The 20,064-nt window shown below is 41.9% G+C and overlaps 1 protein-coding gene across 5 annotated transcripts in view; it reads left to right on the top strand.

Moving 5' to 3' along the window:
• The window catches only part of UNC79 (unc-79 homolog, NALCN channel complex subunit), a 110,577-nt gene extending 92,417 nt beyond the window's left edge, over positions 1-18,160 (top strand). For all 5 annotated transcript variants that reach the window (XM_072116308.1, XM_072116306.1, XM_072116307.1 and 2 more), the window contains 9 exons: positions 4,434-4,538; positions 4,990-5,067; positions 11,266-11,355; positions 11,784-11,959; positions 12,059-12,245; positions 12,671-12,862; positions 13,625-13,702; positions 15,376-15,417; positions 16,163-18,160. In XM_072116308.1, the coding sequence (XP_071972409.1) occupies positions 4,434-4,538; positions 4,990-5,067; positions 11,266-11,355; positions 11,784-11,959; positions 12,059-12,245; positions 12,671-12,862; positions 13,625-13,702; positions 15,376-15,417; positions 16,163-16,363 (1,149 nt within the window). In that variant the 3' untranslated portion in view covers positions 16,364-18,160. The remainder of the gene's footprint in view (positions 1-4,433; positions 4,539-4,989; positions 5,068-11,265; positions 11,356-11,783; positions 11,960-12,058; positions 12,246-12,670; positions 12,863-13,624; positions 13,703-15,375; positions 15,418-16,162) is intronic.
• The last annotated feature ends 1,904 nt before the right edge of the window (positions 18,161-20,064 follow it).

The raw sequence follows: 20,064 nt of genomic DNA, 5'->3' as shown, positions 1-20,064 counted from the left end.
TAGTGAGTGCTGCTGTGGAGTATAATGCAAGTTGTCCTTTTAGATTGATTATTGTATATGGTAATAAGATGGACCATTTTAGAATTTGTCTCTCATCTCTGGTCACAAGCTTGTTTGTCCTTTAAGACTTGTACCTTGGAGAAAAATGACGGTAATTGTGAGATGTGCAGGAAGTCAAGTTAAATAAGAAAAACTAAAAATCAATGCGTGACCCTCAGCGGGTCAGTGACTTTACAGCTGTCTGAATAATTGGAAATTATATTAATGCAGCAGCCGCTCAATACTATTGATCAGATCCCGTCAGGACAGGGGGCATGATTAAGGGTGTTGTGTGGGAATTCTGCTGCGTCCATAGGATAGCTCACCACACAGGGCGGAGAAATCTATAAAGAATTCTCAAGAATTTATAGACTGAAAAAATCCAATTCTGAAGCTCCAAGCAAAGTGCCTTGGGACCCCCTCCTTATGCACAGCCCTTAAATTTAAGTAGCTGGCTGGGAGAATTGGCTGTATCCCACTCAGTGCTTGGGCTGCTTTATGGGCAAATCCACCCAGGATAAATTTATATTTATCAATGAGTGATCAGTAATCGTCTGTCAAGTTCAACATTCAGAAAGTTATCTGTATCAGTTGATGGGAAAGTTTTGTGACAAAAACTGTGGCCTCCAGATGAGTCACATAGCAATATCATGGCTGCCATTACACTGTTGAACTGTTGGTTATGAGCATAAGACTAAGAGGGGTTTTCCCAACATATGAAGAGATCTGGACATCACATAGACAGCCTGTCCCTAGTATATACCCAGCCAGTCCACCGCTAACACACGGACCTGTCACTGCTAGCAGTACGGGATCAAGGTGGGCACTTCTGCAGGGGGGCGTCGGAAAGGCGGGAATAGAGATATATACACACACCTTTTATATAAGCAAGCTTATACTTGGGTATATATGTGAATGTAGACCGGCCCCAGACAGTTTTGTCACTAGAAAACTGTCTAGAACCCTTTCTAAATTTGGTGCTGACAAATTTTCAGTGCAAATTAGGACAGAATTATCTCATGGACAGATTAATAAATCTACCCCATTGAGTTAACACTTACTCTAATTTCCTGCATGGGAAATAAAATGTTAAAGGGCTTGTGCACTTTGAGTGAATAATTGATATTGTTTGTGTGATGAAATATACTTTCTATATCAATTCTTTTTGTTTTTCTAGATCTCTGCTTGTTGTCCTGTTATAGAAAGCTTCTGTGTTTACTTCCAGTGCATATAAATCTGTCCATGGTCATGTGATGTCATATAGGTGCACGAGCTGTAATTATCACAAAGCGTAATCAAAGCCGTGTGCACCTGCATGTCCATCACGTGACCATGGACAGATTTCTATCCACTGGAAGTAAACATAGAAGTGGACAACCCCTTTAACTCAGTATCAGGGATGGAACCTTTCAATTGCCTTTCACAACACAATCAAAACGTCACATGTGAACACGACCTCAAAATTGGCAGGAGACACATTATCGGTTTTGAGAGAGATTTTAGACACAGGTATGACATGAAACATGACTTTATGGATGAGGAAGCATGTCCTAAGAAACAGCACAAATCATTTATTCTTCTGGCATTTTCGTTGGATTCATCATCCAGCACCATTATAAACTGCCACAGTTTAAGACTGTTTAGGGTACCTTCTCACAAAGTATCATGGCTACTGAATTCACCCCAGTGCAGTTCCACAGCCATTATGCATACATCAGTAACCAGCCAAACTCATCTGACTTCTAGCCATGGTAGTGGGAGGAGCCGATTTTCACAGTATGATTGGTAGCAATAAATAGCATGCCATTTATTTGCTGCTGATCATTAAAGGGAACCCGTCACCAGACACCCTTTGTGAGCCTCCTCCATGTCCCCATAGACAATAAATAGCATATCCCTGGTAGTGTTGGGTAACACAGAAGACAGGGGATAGTGTGCCCTGAACTCGCCCCGACCTCTGTCCCTTCCTAAACTAATCCATTGGGCGACTACTTGAAGACTCAGAATACACTAGTTAAGTGCGGGAAGGGAACAAGACGAACAGACTAACAAACATAAAACACAAAAGAGTAGTCAAACTAGCCGGATTCACAACGAGAGGGTATGTCAAGAGAAAAATCAGTAAGCAAAGAGTCAATGTCAAAAATTAGCCGAGATCACAACAATACAGAACAAGAGCAGGTCAAACCTAATGCAGCGAGCGAGTGATGAAGGGATTTCAAACACTGGCACAGATGACTTGTGAGGCTGCAATTTATGCAGCCAGAACCTGATAAGAGCTGGACAACTTCTGGGAATTAACCCCTCTTGGTGCAGCACAACAAAGCACAATAGCAGGCACCATGCAGAGGTACCACAAGTCCCAGCAGTTCAGAACACAACCCCTATACAGCGCAAGGTCGTAGCAGCCACTGCCCGGAGAGTGCGCCAGAGACCGCTGGTAGCGGATGAGAGGTGGAGTCTGCGCGGATACGCGCAGGAGGTCAGAGAACGCTGCTAGCACCACCAGAAGCATCGGAGGAAGGACCAGAAGTCCCAGCGTCTCCCCTGTGAACTTGACAATTCCATAAACAGTTTTTATAAAACTTCTGGCATTAGTGGTAAAAACAATAACTTATATTAAAGTTTCCCTGGCTCCCTGCCAGCTTGAGTCCTGTGTCCCTGGGGAGTGTTCAGCATGAAAAAGAGTCCTCCCCCTTCCTCCTTTGCAGAATGCTCATCTCCTCCTCCCAGGCAGGGAGTCAATTAAACTGTAATATCAGTTATTGTTTTAACCACAAATGCCAGAAGTTTTATAAAAAAAAAACTGTTTGGGGATATGCTATCTATTGTTTGTGAGGACATGGAGGGGGCTCAAAAATAGTGCCTGGTGACAACTTCACTTTAATCTGCAGCGGAAAGACGGTCTTCTGCAGAATTTTTTCACAATGTGTGAATGGTCATACATGGCTACTGTGTCACACTGAAGATTTCCCTTGCGAAAATGCCACCCCCCATGTATTAATTATATGCAGCCCGTGCCCCCACATGTATTAGGTATATATGTAGCCCCCCAAATCCCCCCATGGATTAGTTATATGCAGCTCCCCTCACCCCCCGTAGATTAATTATATGCAGCTCCCCTCACCCCTAATGGATTAATTATATGCAACTCTCCTCAACCCTCCAAAGATTAATTATATGTTGCGCCCTCACACCCATGGATTATCTTATATACTCGAGTATAAGCCTAGTTTTTCAGAACAAAAAATGTGCTGAAAAACCCAAACTCGGCTTATACTCGAGTCAAAAAAATAAATATATCTAAACTCACCTTTCCGACGACCCCTGTATATCTTCTGTGCGATCTGTCTGGCAGCGGCGGCAGGCTATATGCACTGGGGCAGGGTCTGGTAGGCTATATACACTGGGGCAGGGTCTGGTAGGCTATATACACTGGGGCAGGGTCTGGCAGGCTATATACACTGGGGTAGGGTCTGGCAGGCTGTATACACTGGGGCAGGGTCTGGCAGGCTATATACACTGGGGCAGGGTCTGGTAGGCTATATACACTGGGGCAGGGTCTGGCAGCCTATATACACTGGGGCAGGGTCTGGCAGGCTATATACACTGGGGCAGGGTCTGGCAGGCTATATACACTGGGGCAGGGTCTGGCAGGCTATATACTATGGGGCAGGGTCTGGCAGGCTATAAACTATGGGGCAGGGTCTGGCAGGCTATATACTGGGGAGGCTGTGACCAATGCATTTCCCACCCTCGGCTTATACTCGAGTCAATAGGTTTTTCCAGTATTTTGTGGTAAAATTAGGGGCCTCGGCTTATACTCGGGTCGGCTTATACTCGAGTATATACGGTATATGCCTTATTATATTATAAGCCCCCCTCACCTCCGATGGACTAAATGCAGTTAGTAAAAAAAGAAAACAAAAAAAATTAATACTCACCTCAGTTTTCGGGTCCAGACAGTCTGCTGCAGAGAGGCAGGGGGCCACCCCGCAGCACACAGATCACTGCTGTAAGGTGCCAGCACTCAGGCGCTGACGTGCAGCTGGGACTGATTTGGCCGCAAGAACACAAAGTAAATGCAACCGCAATTAAAACTACCAACCCAGTTAGAAAACATGGGCACAGCACCCTATGTGTCTGGACCACAAAACACAAACGCAGGGCAAAAACGCATGGCACACGCCACGTGTGACCGCAGCCTGAGGGTTCTGAATAACCAGTCATGCAGCAAAGTGTCCTGCACATGAGGGAGTTCCTGTGACATTTTACATCCAGAGTGTGGATGTAATGCCCCTGCCATGGGGGGAAATGGATGACGTGTCTGTGTTACAGATCTGAGATCAAGGTTTGATTTGCATGAAATTCTAATTGCAAATGTTGTTGTGCAGGAACGAGACAAGTATTACCTGACCCGCAGTGTGATCCTGGACCTGCTACAAGCTCTGAAATTAAAGTCTCCCCTGCCAGACACCAACCTCCTGCTGCTAGTTCAGGTAATGAAATGGGCCATTTCCTCAGTGACTCTCCCCAGTGGACGCTCTTTTATGTGCTAAGACTTTTCATTAAATTAAAGGACTGGCGTTAAGAATCTGTATTTGCATCTGAGCTCTCGAGACTTTTTCTAAGCAAATGTGACCTACTTAAAAGGAGTCGGAGAATTAAAGTGCACCTGCCACCTTCTCACAGATGATGCATCTAGTCTACACGTTCTTCTGATGTGAATAATATTTTGGGGAGTTTGAAGGGTTACCAAATGTAAAGGGATATGCAATTTCAGTCATTTATGTTTCTTACTGTTTTTAATGACAGTCTGCCCACTAGGTGGCTCTGTTCTTTTGTGTTTAAACTAAATGTAGAATGTGTACATGGAATGATTACCGGGATTTTTTTTTTTTAATTTTCTGATATTTGTGTTCTTGATATTGATTTTGGTTATGTTGTTAGTTTATTTGTGCAGATGTTGGAACGAAGTTATCTGAATCCACAATTATTCACAAGCAGATGATTGCGTCATTGCCTTCGGTGAGTGATGCTCTGCGCTTCCATTTTCTGTATATTGTATTCTGGATGTAATACAACTTATTCATTGTATAAAAGATAAAGCAAGGTGTACTATATATGCATTGTCCTATTCAGTGATCACAGTGGACGCCTTTTTTTGGATTGCTCCAGTAAGGGCCAGTTACCATCATTGGTCAGGTTTCTGTTTAAAAACTGATGAATAATGGATCTGTTTTTTTCTTATTTAGTAGACTTGTAATGTGTCCGTTAGTGTCCGTTTTTACATCTTCCATTAGACTTTTTGTTATTTGAGCGGATAGTTGGAATAAAATTACAGATACCTATAAAATAATGAAAAACAGAAACTAGGTCACCACACATATGCCAAGCGAGCAAGGAGAGATATAAAGGGAGCCCTCCCCGGCTGTGGAGTGTGCCGGCGTGGGGAGTTCCTGCTCTGCACATTACCTGTAGTCTGTGCCAGGAGCTGCGGCATGTAATAGCACAATTCTATGCCAGGTGGAGCTTGACATTACTTCTCTGGCCACAGCCTTTAGATATATGCCACGGGAGGGGCGGGGTTCACATGACATTATGGTACACCATGAACACCAAACCACACGTATAATATGTGATTCTTCTTTACAGTGACACAAGAACTATTTTTATGTACTCCTTATTTAGACAAACGCAGCAATGGTGAATCAGTCATCATCCTCCATGATTGTCTCAGTGGCAATAAGGCAGAACGTGGTGGGAACTCCTGTCAGTCACATTGGTTTTGTGTTTCTTCTGCTGTCAGTGAAATGTCAGACATCACAGTCTGTAAGACAGTAGGGTCCAGTTCAGCACAAAGAGAATCTGCAGCATTAACATAACACAGGAGAAACATCTGCACATGATTCTGGCATATAAATATTTAACCACTTCCTTGCTGGTCTGGCATTTAGCCATACATCCTGCCTGGAGACAAGCTGGGTTAACGCTACCTGCGCTGCAAGACATGCTCTTCTATTCATAAAAAATAAAAAAAAAATCTCCTGGGCTTTTATATGGCAGATAATCCATATCTGAGCAATGAATTACATTTCTGCAGACTCCACTAATGTTATTATAAAAAGTCAATGCTGTGATTTCTGCTCGCCTCTTCCTAGGCAAAATAATTACAGAGGACATTTGTAATGTCAGGATGTAAACTGCAACTTTTCATGGGTCTGATATCGCTAGAGCCTTTGAAAAACTATTTTTTTAGCAGCTCAGATAATATAATAAGGAAAAATGCTAGCACATCCTCATCAAACGTGAAAATGTAAATGTTTTTATCCTAGCAGCATTCGAAAGCCATTCTTGCAATCAAACTATTCTTGCTATCAAATGTTATCAGATCTGTCGGGTTAGTGCAGAGCAGGGACCTCATCATCAGGGAGATATCACCATCTGTCAATATATAGTGTCTACATCTTCCAGGGCTTCCCCAGAGCAGACATTGGGCAGGTTAGCATCAGAGCAGAGACCTCATCATCAGGGAGATATCACCATCTGTCCATATATAGTGTCTACATCTCCCAGGGCTTCCCCAGAGCAGACATTGGGCAGGTTAGCATCAGAGCAGGGACTACGTCATCAGGGAGATATCACCATCTGTCCATATATGGTCTCCACGTCTCCCAGGGCTTCCCCAGACACAAGGTCTCTATTTAATTCAATTAATTAAAATTTTGCCCAGCCTGGACCCACAACTTCTTCACTCCACCTGCAATAGAGATAGAGAGCCTCTATCCACTAGGATATGGGCTTAGTGGTTCTCTATTGGAGGATTTTATGTAACTAAATGCATTGGTCTATAGAGATACATCTTCTCAGAGATTATTATTGTAATAAGTGAGACTATTATTATTATTTTTATTATTATGGAGACGATCATTTATATATATATATTATTATTATAAAAAAATTAATAATCGTCTCCATGGAAATAATAATAAAATAATAACAATAGTAGTCTCAATAATTACAATAACAATCTCTGAGAAGATGTATCTCTATACACCACTACATGGAGCCTATGTCACAGTGTAACAGTAAAGGTCTTAGTTTACATAGGAATAACAGGTAACAACCAAAGCAAGACAAACTTAACATAATTTCTCACCACAGACAAAGAAACAAGCTACTTAATATAGATATTCCTACAGAACAGAGCCAGGGATAAGCTGTAGATACAACAATACCCAGCAAAACCAGCATGGAGCCCGACTACTCCTGATAACACAAATGAGCACAATTGAAAAAAATCACCAGCAGGCAATGCAGAAACACTTGCAACAAAAAGACAGGTAAATAATAATCAGGCCACCATATATACTCGAGTATAAGCCGATCTGAGTATGAGCCGAGGTCCTTTTTTTGCCACAAAAATACTGGGAAAACGTATTGACTCGAGTTTAAGCCTAGGGTGAAAAATGCAGCAACTGCTCTTTAATAAAATGTCCATTAGCAGCCTCCTCTCATCAATAAAATGGCAAGCGGAGCACCCCTTAAAAAAGAAATGTCCAGCAGAGCCCCCCTTTAAAAAGAAATGTCCAGCAGAGCCCCCCTTTAAAAAGAAATGTCCAGCAGAGCCCCCCTTTAAAAAGAAATGTCCAGCAGAGCCCCCCTTTAAAAAGAAATGTCCAGCAGAGACCATCTTTACAATAAAATGTCCAGCACTGCCCCCTTTAAATAAAATGTCCAGCACTGCCTCTGATAAAATAATAAACTTAGTACTCCCCTCCAGCGCTCACCCCTAGTGTCCTCTTCGCTGAGGCTTGCCTTCTCAGGACGGCTCTGGCTTCCTGGCTGTGCGGGCAGAGGCACGTCTACTCTCTCTATCCGCATGCACACACTTTGACGTGGTGTATCGCTGTCTGATGATGTCACGCCATATGTGTTTATGCAGGCAGAGAGCATGTACGTGCCTCTGCCCGCACTGCCTTGAAGCCGGAGTCGAGCACTGAAAACGAGAAGGCGCTGTGGGTGAGCACCGGAGGTGACTACTAATTTTTTTTACTCAGCTTATACTCGAGTATATATGGTATATGGCACATTGGTAGAGAATCCGACTGCAAAGGCCACAGGAAACTGGTTCAAATCCTGACAGTATCCTGACCACCGTGTGAATGTACCCTAATACTGCTCCCTATGTACAAGAATATAACTACTATAATACTGCCCCCTTTGTACAAAGATATAACTACTTTAATACTGCCCCCTATGTACAAGGAAATAACTTCTATAATATTGCCCCCTATGTACAAGAATAAAACTATTAAAAACTGGTTTACTATGTGTCAGTGAAATGGATATGCAGGGAAAATGTAACATAGGTGTGTTACCATATACAGGTCTTTCTGATCTCTTTATTTCTGGATTAGTTTATACAAAAGGTGAGACATTTGTCTGTAACTTTGTTTCTACAATGTCACATCCTTGGTTAAATGAAGAGGACAATTTGTCATTGTGTGTGCTGCTCCTGCCTCACCACCATGAAGATTTGACATATTCAATCTCGATTAAATAGAAAAAAGTAGATGCCAGCTTGGCGGGGAGACTTGCTGGTGCCGCACGCTTAGTTTATGCGGCTGGCGCTACTTGTCACTGAGAAATGTAATGCTATAGATTTATGGGATGAGGTGGTGCGCTCACATGTCACATTGTCTAAGCCGAACAGAAACACAACATCATTATGAAGAAGTATTAGGTCTAAACACACCTTACTGTTTACATAGATCATATAAAGCGGGGAGACATTTAATTTTCATTGAATATAAATCTAGTATACAGATTATTAAATAATATCTTCATGTCATGGAATCTGGATCTTAATAACCCAGAGATCATCATCATTTGCTTTATTATCTAGTACCGTATATACTCGAATATAAGCCGAGGCCCCTAATTTTACCACAAAATACTGGGAAAACATATTGGGGCAGATTTACTTATCCGGTCCATTCGCGATCCAGCGGCGCGTTCTCTGCGCTGGATTCGGGTCCGGCCGGGATTTATGATGGTAGTTCCTCCGCCGTCCAGAGCTAGATTATTTCCAGTACAGGTGGTACCCTACTTAAGGTCACCCGACTTACAGACGACCCCTAATTAAAGACGGACACCTCTGCCCACTGTGACCTCTGGTGAAGCGCTTTGGATGCTTTACTTTAGTCCCAGGCTGCAATGATCAGCTGTAAGGTGTCTATAATAAAGCTTTTTTTTTGATAATCCTTGGTCCCATTACAGCAAAACATTTTGAAACTCCAATTTTCACTGGGGCAAAAAAAAAATTGTCTGGATCTACAATTATAAAATATACAGATCCGACTTAAATACAAATTCAAGTTAAGAACAAACCTGTGTCACCCCTCTACATGCCCCTCTACATGCCTGTAAACTTAAAGGGAACCTACCGCCACGATTCTACCTGTAAATGTAGAACGGGTGGTAGGTGCACCTATCTATCTTTTAGAAAACTTTATTGCCCTAATATGTAAATTTTGTAAAGCGGTTACTGGGGCGTGGAGTAGCCAGACATGAGGCTACACGTCGCAGCTACTCCATGTCCCAGTAGGCTTTTTACTCCTACTACCCTAAGATCTTCGGCATGCAGCTCCTCGTAGCTGCTCGCCCTCGTCCGAGAAGCCGGCGTTCTATGCACGATCAGAACGCAGCCCCAAGGCCGGAGCTACTGCGCATGAGCAGAACTCCGGCTCCTCAGTCGAGGGTGCCCAGCAACAAGGAGCTGCACGCCGAAGATCTCAGGTTGGAATGAGTAAAGAGGCTACTGGGGCGTGGAGTAGCCGCAACGTGTAGCCTCATGTCTGGCTACTCCACGCCCCAGTAGCCGCTTACAAAATTTACATATTAGGGCAATAAAGTTTTCTAAAAGATAGCAGGGACGTGTGGATTAGCTCTAGAAAGGGCTATCCTCACGTCCCATACATGCACCTACCATCCGTTCTACCTTTATAGGTAGAATCGTGGTGGTAGGTTCCCTTTAAGCTGTATGCAAATGACCTGTGAGATGTCCAATGAGTCATTATCATATTCAAGGTGTCCAGCTTATTCATGAGTGGGAGGCACAGCCACACCCCCCAGTGCTTGACCCCCCAGTGCTGTGCCTGTATAATGGTGTGAGGGTGTATAATGGTGTGCTTGCTGGTGGCCACACCCCCTGCAGCCTGTGTGTGCATGTGTGTGTTTATGTGAAAGATACAACAGCTCCAGGCAGCCATGTTATAGCAGAACATATCAGGTACTTGTGTACTGTGTCTCTGTGTATTAGGAGGATGCAGCATGTCAGCAGATAAAGCACACACATGTTTTACTATACATTACACACAGACATGAGCAGGGGGAGGAGAGGGGAGGGGTAACGGGGGTGACATCACTGCCTCTGACCATGTGACCAGCCTCATTTACATGATAAAGAATAGATGATTTTACAATGATTAATGTATAAATTGACTAGATAAAGCCTGAGATGGAATACTTGTGAGCTGCTCCAACAGGTAGAGGTGACAGAAATGGTGACAGAGACCTGATGACCGGTGTCCTTTAAAAGAAATCTACCTACAAAATCCAGTATGCTAAACCAGGGACACTTACTCTTAGATCCAGGCACTGTGACTGTTGTAATCTTCTTGCATTTGTTATTTGGGGCCACTTGCCTTCTAAAATCAATTTTTAAAAGTATGCTAATGAGCCTGAAGAGCCTGGGGGTTACTAGAGCCCCCTGTCCTGCAGCTTTATGGGATGTTAGACTGTCTCATCCTCCTGCTCTTCTCCCTCTGCATTTCATCCCTCCCTCTGTCTGCTGTATTTTCACACAGTTGGGGGGAAGTCTTTCTGCACACTGTAACATCCTGTGAAGCTGCAGAAGGGCTCTTGGGGGTTTTACCAGAGCCCTCATTGGCATGATTTTAAAAGTTGAATTTAGAAGGAGGGAGGCCATGGATAAGAAATATAAGAAGATCACCACAGTCATGGTGCCTAGATTTATGATCTATCAATTTCCTTTCCATGAAGTATATTACAAAGTTGGCTATTATTACCTTCACTCTTCAATTTGCATTAAATAAATAGCTTGAAACAAATGAGCTTTCTTTGTTTAATTAATTTCTTGACTTCATGGCCACTTCCACCAATCCTTCATAACTGTATTCCTGTGTTTCACCTTCTGTTTAGTGTGGCACGGCAGCCATGGAGTGCACCAGACAATACGTTGGGGAGATATTGGATTTCATTGCAGATATGCACACCTTGACTAAGCTGAAGGTAAGTACATAGGGGCACATTTACTTACCTGTCCACTGGATTTCACCGAGAGTGCATTGTCTGACAATAATGCATTGTGCCATGATTCACTAAGATTGTGCGCCGTCTTTTTAGTGGTGCATGTAAGTGCTTGGTCTTGCGACACAAAGTTTAATCCCGCGCTCAGTCTGAATCAGTCGGATCGTCCAAAGGCACGCCCTCCAATTTGTGCTTCATGGAAGCCAGCGTAGCTGCGACAGAAAACGATCCCAGCGCAGACACATGTTAAATACCTGTCCAAGCCGTGCAATCCCGAAAAAAGCAAACAGTCTGACAAAAGTGAGCAGTGGGATCCTTAGTAAATGAGCCCCATAGAGTGGATAGGGAGCTGATGCAACAGATGATCGTTATGATATCATGTGATAAGTCTTACATCTTCCCCCCTGTAGAGTCACATGAAGACCTGTTCACAGCCTTTGCATGAGGACACATTTGGTGGACACCTTAAGGTTGGTCTTGCCCAAATTGCTGCCATGGAGATTACCCGCGGAAACCACAGGGACAATAAAGCGGTCATACGATATCTGCCTTGGTTATACCATCCACCATCTGCTATGCAACAGGGGTAAGGCAGGAAAACATCGTCATGGGAAACATGTAATATAAGAGAATATTTAATTAAGCTCAATTTGTCATTTTCAAAACCATCTTTTTTCCCCACTAGTCCTAAAGAGTTCATCGAATGTGTCTCCCACATCCGACTTTTGTCATGGCTGCTCTTGGGGTCTCTTACACACGGTGTGGTCTGCATGAATTCCCCATCACCCTGTATGCCAATCCCATTAGATGCCGGCTCACATGTTGCTGATCATCTGATCGTCATTCTAATTGGGTTTCCTGAGCAATCAAAGGTAATGCCTCAATGAAGCAAAATAATAAACTAATATATATATATTCAATATATAGAGATAATAAAAACATATATAATGGCTCTTATGTATGGACAATGAAATCATGGGACGATACATACAGGTTCTTTTATGGTAATGTTATAACATTGTGTACTGCTGCTGGAGGCCCAGTGTTATAACCTGCAAGTAAGGGTTGTATTTTATGCAGTGTCACCAGTACCCAGTTTCTGTCCCAATTTATGGGTGTAGGTTAATATTGTAATGTATTAATTTGCCAGGTACCCAGTGAGATGATTTTGTTAAGGCTTTGGCTACTAGGGCAGGGTCTTGAAGGGGGGACTCCCATTTATTAGTTCCCTAGAATTCCCTTGTAGTTTTTTGGAATAAGTTATTGTAAACCTTTAATGTGCATTTCATCTCTACAGACCTCCGTGCTCCACATGTGCTCCCTCTTTCATGCCTTCATCTTTGCTCAGCTCTGGACTGTGTATTGTGAGCAGGCAGCCATTGCCCCAACCATTCAGAACCAAAATGAGTTCACCGCCATACTCACAGCTCTGGAGTTCTGGAGCAGAGTCACCCCCAGTATCCTGCAGCTAATGGCACACAATACTGTGGTAAGTACAAGCCTTGAACTCCTCTTCATGGTCAAGTCAATCTCTTTTAATTGACGTTCCTGTAGAGCTCAAATAATTAGATCAACACACTGCAAATGTGATTATACAGATAATATCACCGGGCTGGTTTCTGTCTAGCTATGAGTGGCATTTGGAAGCAGCAAAAAATAAAGATATTTCCTTAGTCCAGCGGCAGGTATTGTTACAGCACCAAAGAGTTTAAAGGGGTATTCCCATTTCAGCAAATTAATGTTATTGTTTGCATTATAAAAAGTTATACAACTTTACAATATACTTTCTGTACAAATATCTAATGGTTTTCTAGATCTCTGCTTGCTGTCATTCTATAGAAAGCTTCTGTGTCTACTTCCAGTGGACAGAAATCAGACCATGATCACACGGGTGCACGGCTCGTTATAGCACACCGCTCTGATTACTCTCTATGATACTAACGAGCCGTGCACCTGTGTGACCATGGTCAGATCTCTGTCCACTGGAAGTAGACACAGAAGCTTTCTATAGAATGACAGCAAGCAGAGATCTAGAAAACCATGAGGAATTGATACAGAAATTATATTGGAAAGTTGTATAACTTTTTATAATACACACAATAACATTAATTTGCTGAAATGGGAGCAGCTGTTTAAGAGATTTAAAGAAAAAAAGAAAGAAGAAAGGATGACCACATATAAGAGAGTGGTGTGTGGTGGCCCCTTTTATTTTGTTCTTGAGCTGCTTTTATAGGGAACTATATTTTTGCAGATGGTGGAGATGGTTTGTTTGCATTTGATCAGCCTGATGGAAGCCCTTCAGGAGTGTAACTCCACAGTTTTTGTAAAGGTAAGACCCATTTCCCTGCTGTAGGTCTCTGTGAACGTTCTTGGTGGACCATGTGTGCTGCACTTATGTCAAAATACTCCCTATAAACTGCATTAGGACATTCTTTAGAACCAGATAGTATTTTATGGACATGTTTTGGTAGAAGTGAGGAAGAACAATGGTCCCAAATAAGGGAACACCTCAGGACTAGGAATGTAGATTAAACAGCAACAAAGAACAGAACACAAATCAAAATTTTTTTCAAAGACCTACCTTTCATCAAACCCATGCTCATTGAGCAGTGCCCAAATGTACAATCACCAGGTGCTGGTGCCCCAAAATCCAATTGCATCATCAAATCCCTTATAATGTGGCCCCTGTGAAGAGAGAGCTTGGTCCCTGACACATCCCAAGTAATGCTCCAGGTGGTAAACCTAAAGTTTCAATTCAACCAGCAAGTTTTCAAATTTGCAAACAGATTTACATTTGAGATACACACCATACTATCATTTTAGCATATCAGTTTTTGTTTTTATATTCCCTTAAGGTTGGAGAGGAATCACTGATCCAATGATAAAAGATCTCTTTCAGTGCCAGATATAAGGCCCATGACTGTCCAATGGCTGAAGTCCCAACACACATAGTTTAGGGTCTACTGGATGGGTACGGGGAAATATCCTACCTATCAATAGCAGTAGCTCTCCATTTCCGGAAATCTCCAAACAATATGTAAAAGGTCGGCCTCCTCCATAGCACACCTTGGTCAAATATTGTTTGTTCTATGTTCAAACTATGCAACAAAAGGGGGTTTTGTGCACCATTTACATAAGAAACAACTACACAGAAAGACTTTCTAATATTGTGGGAAAACTGCCCCATTCCCAACACAGATGGGTCACTGTTCATGAGGATATATTGCTCGCCTAAAGTATTGTTGCATAGATGTAGAGATATCATATATGATAGAGATACCATATCATATCTGAACAACCTTTGCTTTCCTCTCATTGGTCTTTCAGAGGTTTATTCATGTAGAACCAGAAGCTATAGTTTGCAGCTTTGGCTATGATGTAACAATGTAATAAATCTAATTACGGAGAAAGCTTTTTGTGTTTTGTGACATGATATATAGGAAGCCGGGCTGCTTCTCTAGAATGGAGCACAAGGTGACTCATCACAGATCCAGTCAATACCAATTATCCCCAGCCTGGAGATTGCGAGGTGTAATTGCAGATCTTGATAATGTTAAAAGGACATAATTGCATTCATATTCTTTATCCGAAATGGAGCGGCCAAGGTCTAATTAAGCAGTAGATGCTGAATCGCCCTGTGTGGTGCCTCGGCTGAATCTAAATGAACAATGTAAAGCGGATAGAAAATACATACAACCAGGCTGCATAGAAAATAAGGCCCAATGCCCCAGGATTGAAGCAACCCACTGAACATCAGGAAAGCCTGGATGAAGACAAAATCTATACCCTGTGCCTTAGTTCCCTTATGCTGAATAACTGGTAATGGCATTGAACGTCTGATTACCCCCATTAATCCTTTGTTATCCACAAAGATCTTTTACTGCACCACATCTCCATATTGAATTCTGGTCCTGCCAGAGTAGGTCACTGTTACAGACAGGCCTTGATCCAGTTGTACAGCATCTTTACACATGTGATAACTTTGTGTCTCTTTTTCTGCAGTTGATACCAATGTGGTTACCCATGATCCAGTCCAATATAAAGGTGAGTGGCGCTATAATGATCAATGATCTAAGGCCACAATTCAGATGCATGAATCTTACAACAAGCGTAGAACTAGGCTACAGTCTTACATGAAAAGTATGTGCTGTATCCCAGCAGGATTCTCCTTCTATTGGAACAGAAGGGCTTTAAGCCATCCTGATCGGCTCCCGACTCTACATGTGCTCTATATCTCTACATACTATCCATGTAACACATTCAATATGCCACAAGTGACCCTCATACATAGAAATAAAATGTTGTATAATAAACAATGCTGCAATGGAAATAGGTTTTCATTTCTAATTTTAAGATCTCTGCTGTCTGACGGGAAGTGGATTTTAGTATCCGAAAACTGAAAAGCTGAGGGTTTACTATGTTTTTATTCAGTCCAAGCAAGAAACTTTAATGAGATTTTACAAACTGGCAGTAAACCAAGGTTTTTTTTAATATTTAGTTTTAGAAATCCTCAATATATATCTGGAGGTGAAGGGTTTGCATCATAAGCATCATTCTTGCAGTAAATGCTGAGAAGTCTTAATTTTTATTTCTAAGCATATTCAGTTTAGAACACTTGCTATGAAGGCTGAGAGAGGGAAGGGTACACTGCATCCCCTAACCTACGGGGTATTAAAATGTATTCTGTAATTCTGTATTCTGGTAACTGATTTTCTAATTAAATGTATTCTTACAATGTAGAAAAAATTAAAGGTCAGCATAGACACTAATGTCCATCTCATTTGTTCAGCATTTATCAGCCGGGCTACAGCTGCGTCTCCAGGCGATACAGAACAATGCAAACCAGCAGAACCTGCGAATGTTACAAGGCTCAGCACAGTTCAGCCACAACTCGGGGGTCCTGAAGAAATGGCTTCAATGCACCCAGTTCAAAATGGCACAGGTGGAGATCCAGTCCTCAGAGGCAGCGTCACAGTTCTATCCCCTGTAATGTGACAGACACAAAGAGTCAGAGTGCCCGCACAAGGGTCAGGTGACTTATGTATTTGTCACATGACCAGTAAATCTTTGTTTCTGTTGCCATAAAGCAGAAAGGATGCGCTGAATAGATCTTAATAAAAGGTGATTTTTGGAGAGGGAATTTGCTGGGCCTCCAGCGAGAATATTCAGGTAAAGGTGTGGGCTCCTCAATTATCTGATCTTAGGCTGCTGTCTGATAGCCGTAATGGCTCAGTCCACACTTGGATCTTTATAAAGTAAGCCATGGAGGGAGGCGTTGCACTGCAATCTAGTGACACATACCAAAGACTCAGTTTTAATTGTAACAGTAGAGGGTATTATGTCACAATCTTGTCAGCTAAGTCATACCGTTTACTGCTGTTTTACTCTTAATATTATTTTAAAATAATGCACATATTGCCGCAGAATTTTAGAATAACCAGAATTATCTTAATAGTAATTATGTAGAGCATTTACCATCCTTCGCCTGAAAAAGAAATCAGATGTTCTTATAATTAAATTGAGACCCTTTTACTTGATGATTCATACTGCACTGATCTGGACTCATAAGTTGCACGATTCCCGATCCGGGCTGTCCGACGAGGGTGAACTCTGCTGCGATTCATGGAGATCGTGTGCCCGATATCCTGCATGTGTCACTTCCCTCATCAGGTCCGCCGGAGTTCACCTTCTTCTTCCCCATGTATGTAAGTGCATGGCTTGCGACACCATTTTTAAGTTTTAAAAAATGTTAAGCCCGCCCCCGATTTGTGCCGCATGAAAGACAAACCCCTTTTAAAACCCTGTCCCAGCGGCGCAAAACGTAAATCTTCAGGATATCCGACGAAAGTGCGGTTCACGGTAAATGAGCCCCACTATGTATATATATTACATTACATAACCTAGAGTTACATCTTGTAATATACTTCATAAGTGCACGTGCTATTCTGCTTGTAGATTCACTGTGTACATACGTTCTATTAAATGTCCTGTACTGAACCTAAATGACAGAATGTAGCTCTAGAGTATAATACAGACTATTACATGCCTTCTGGAGTATAATATATGATGGAACTCAGGATCAGTACAGGATAAGTATCATTTCTCAAAAAATAGGTGTGTTAGGTGTGAATAGAGAGTTATTGTAAATATTTGTATATATTGTATATAGTGTTTGGTTATTGTTATGTTTTTAATTATATATTTTAATAAAAGATGTACAGGATCAGTACTGGATAAGTAATGTAATTTATGTACACCATGGGGCAGATTTACTTACCCGGCCTTGCACGATCCCCTACTCCAATGCACATCTGCCGCAATTCACTGAGATTGTGTACCCGATATCCTGCATGTGTCGCTTCCCCGATCAGGTCCGCCGGAGTTCACCTTCTTCTTCCCGGGGGATGTAAATACTTGATCTTGCGACACAAATTCAAAGACTTCAAAGAAATCACAGATACAAAGTAACTAAGGACTAAATTGTTGGATCCCTCATACTCACTACTCAAGAAACCTAATTTATTCCTATCTATTTCTAGACAGCTAGGTTGTATATTATACAGCTGCCATTGAAACTGAGATTCTGACATCTAAGTGTGTATGGATGATTCCTGCGGAAAATGGAGCTAGACAGGTCGGTCTGTGTTGCATTGTACATAGCTGTATATACTACAAAGTGTATGCATAGCTGTATAATATATACTATTTCTGTACCAAGATTACATTTTCTTTTTATACAAATGTAAATACAACAGGAATTAAAATTCCAGGGATGACCCTGAGACTATTTTTCAAAATTTTTATTTTCTGCCAAAAATTAGATTAACATTATTACCCACTGATCTGCTGTCTAGATTGTATGGCAGTTCATCATTATTCGTGGTAGTAAATGGAAATCTGCTGTTAGCATTTCCATATAACATTTTTTGGGTTATGACTTTGCGTTACTTAGCTTGTACCGTTTTTTGGTAGCATGATTATTTTTTCTCAAATCACATCTAAAGCTGTATTTATAGTGTCCCTGGTTTCTCATTACTGAGGAGCAGAACATCATGGAAGCCTCTACAACTATGTTGCGGTTTAACGTTAAGGTCTATACATGGCTGGATTACACCTTGAGTGCTGCAGAAAATAATAGTAATAGTAACTATTGAGCTGCTACAGAACATATACACATCTCAGCTACTCTTGCTCAACCAAGATGAATAGTCCTATATAAAGTAAAAAATGGGATGCAGTGATAATCTCTGACCGGGGTGTCAGACTTTATTTCAAACAGACGCGAAACGGCCCGTCACCTGTGCATGGCTGGCGTCTTACCTGTAATGCCTCACATTGCAAATATAGTCACATCAATTGGTGACTGCTGCTGCATTTTTTATTTTTACTCCTCACAGTACACACCTCAGTTTGACTATTTCCATTCCTCTGATTATGTCATTGTGACGCATGGCTATTATCATTTTAGCATTTCTTGGCTGAGATGGAAATTACTGACTTATCCATAGGATAGGATATACTAAAAGGCAGCAGCATCCAAAATCTTGTAAAATTAATTCAATTCAATTCCAGTAAAAACAAACATAGTCTCACAGGGGGAGATTTATCATGCCAGTTATCTGGCGTACAAGTCCTGAAATAATCGCCATTCCTGATGAAACACCTGAAATTTTGAATAATTCCCCCCTTATGCCACCTCCAGCATATATGGGAGTGGGGGTGTGATAGTGGCTAGTGATGGAGTGGGCAGTGCAGGGCATTATGCGCACTTGCCATGGCCTGCACCCTTTAAGTCTGAAGAGCGCAGGCTAATGAACAATTGTATGAGGAGTGATGCTGCCCACCAGGTACCCCCAGAGGGGCAGGGGAACATCATACACTGGCGCATCCCCTATAGATTGGGAACACTATGTTGTGTTGCTGGAGCCACTAAAAGGATGAATTCATTTTACATCTCTGTGGGTTCCGCCACCTTTTGTTTTTGTGTTTTAGGAGATAGAGTGCCGAACCAGACAGATTACTCTTCGCATGTAAAATACGTTACTTCCACCTCTTCATCTGGCAAGCTACACCATTTCAGTAACATTATATTTTTATGTTTTATTATATTATTATGTTTTATAAAAAGTAAGCAGATATAAAACTGAAAGAAACATGACAGAAAATTATCTGTAGATGATGCCCACAGTGTACAGATGGTTGTAGGTACATGGTTGGGGAAAGACAACTTTTCACATCCACACATGGATCGTTTAGTTTACTATATCATGTCGTGTGGAGGTACCCCTGGTACCCCCGATCACTGGAATGACCACATCACTCAAATACAAGGGTGCATGCACCGCTTCCCATCCCTTAATCCAGCCCTTTCTCTATAACTTGAATGGAGATAAACTTGAAGCAAAAGAGTACTGAAAGTAGCTCTGGAGGTACCTAGAGCAAAATAACTCCAAATAATTACACATGTATTAAAGCAAATACATATGTTTCCCGTTGGATTCTATATGATGTTTTCTACACCTTTTACCAATCTTACAAAGGTGTGAGATTTTACCAGGGTTTTATCACATTTCTCAGGCTGTAGTTTCTTAGAAATGATAAAGGTTCCATAAAGACAAATCATATATTCCATATGTTATCCTCTAAGGGTGAAGACACACATGGCGTTTTTGGGCCGTTTTTGGGCCGTTT

Source organism: Engystomops pustulosus, chromosome 7 (genome assembly GCF_040894005.1).
Source record: "Engystomops pustulosus chromosome 7, aEngPut4.maternal, whole genome shotgun sequence".
NCBI lineage: Eukaryota > Metazoa > Chordata > Amphibia > Anura > Leptodactylidae > Engystomops > Engystomops pustulosus.
This window is presented reverse-complemented; position numbering and strand designations above follow the sequence as displayed.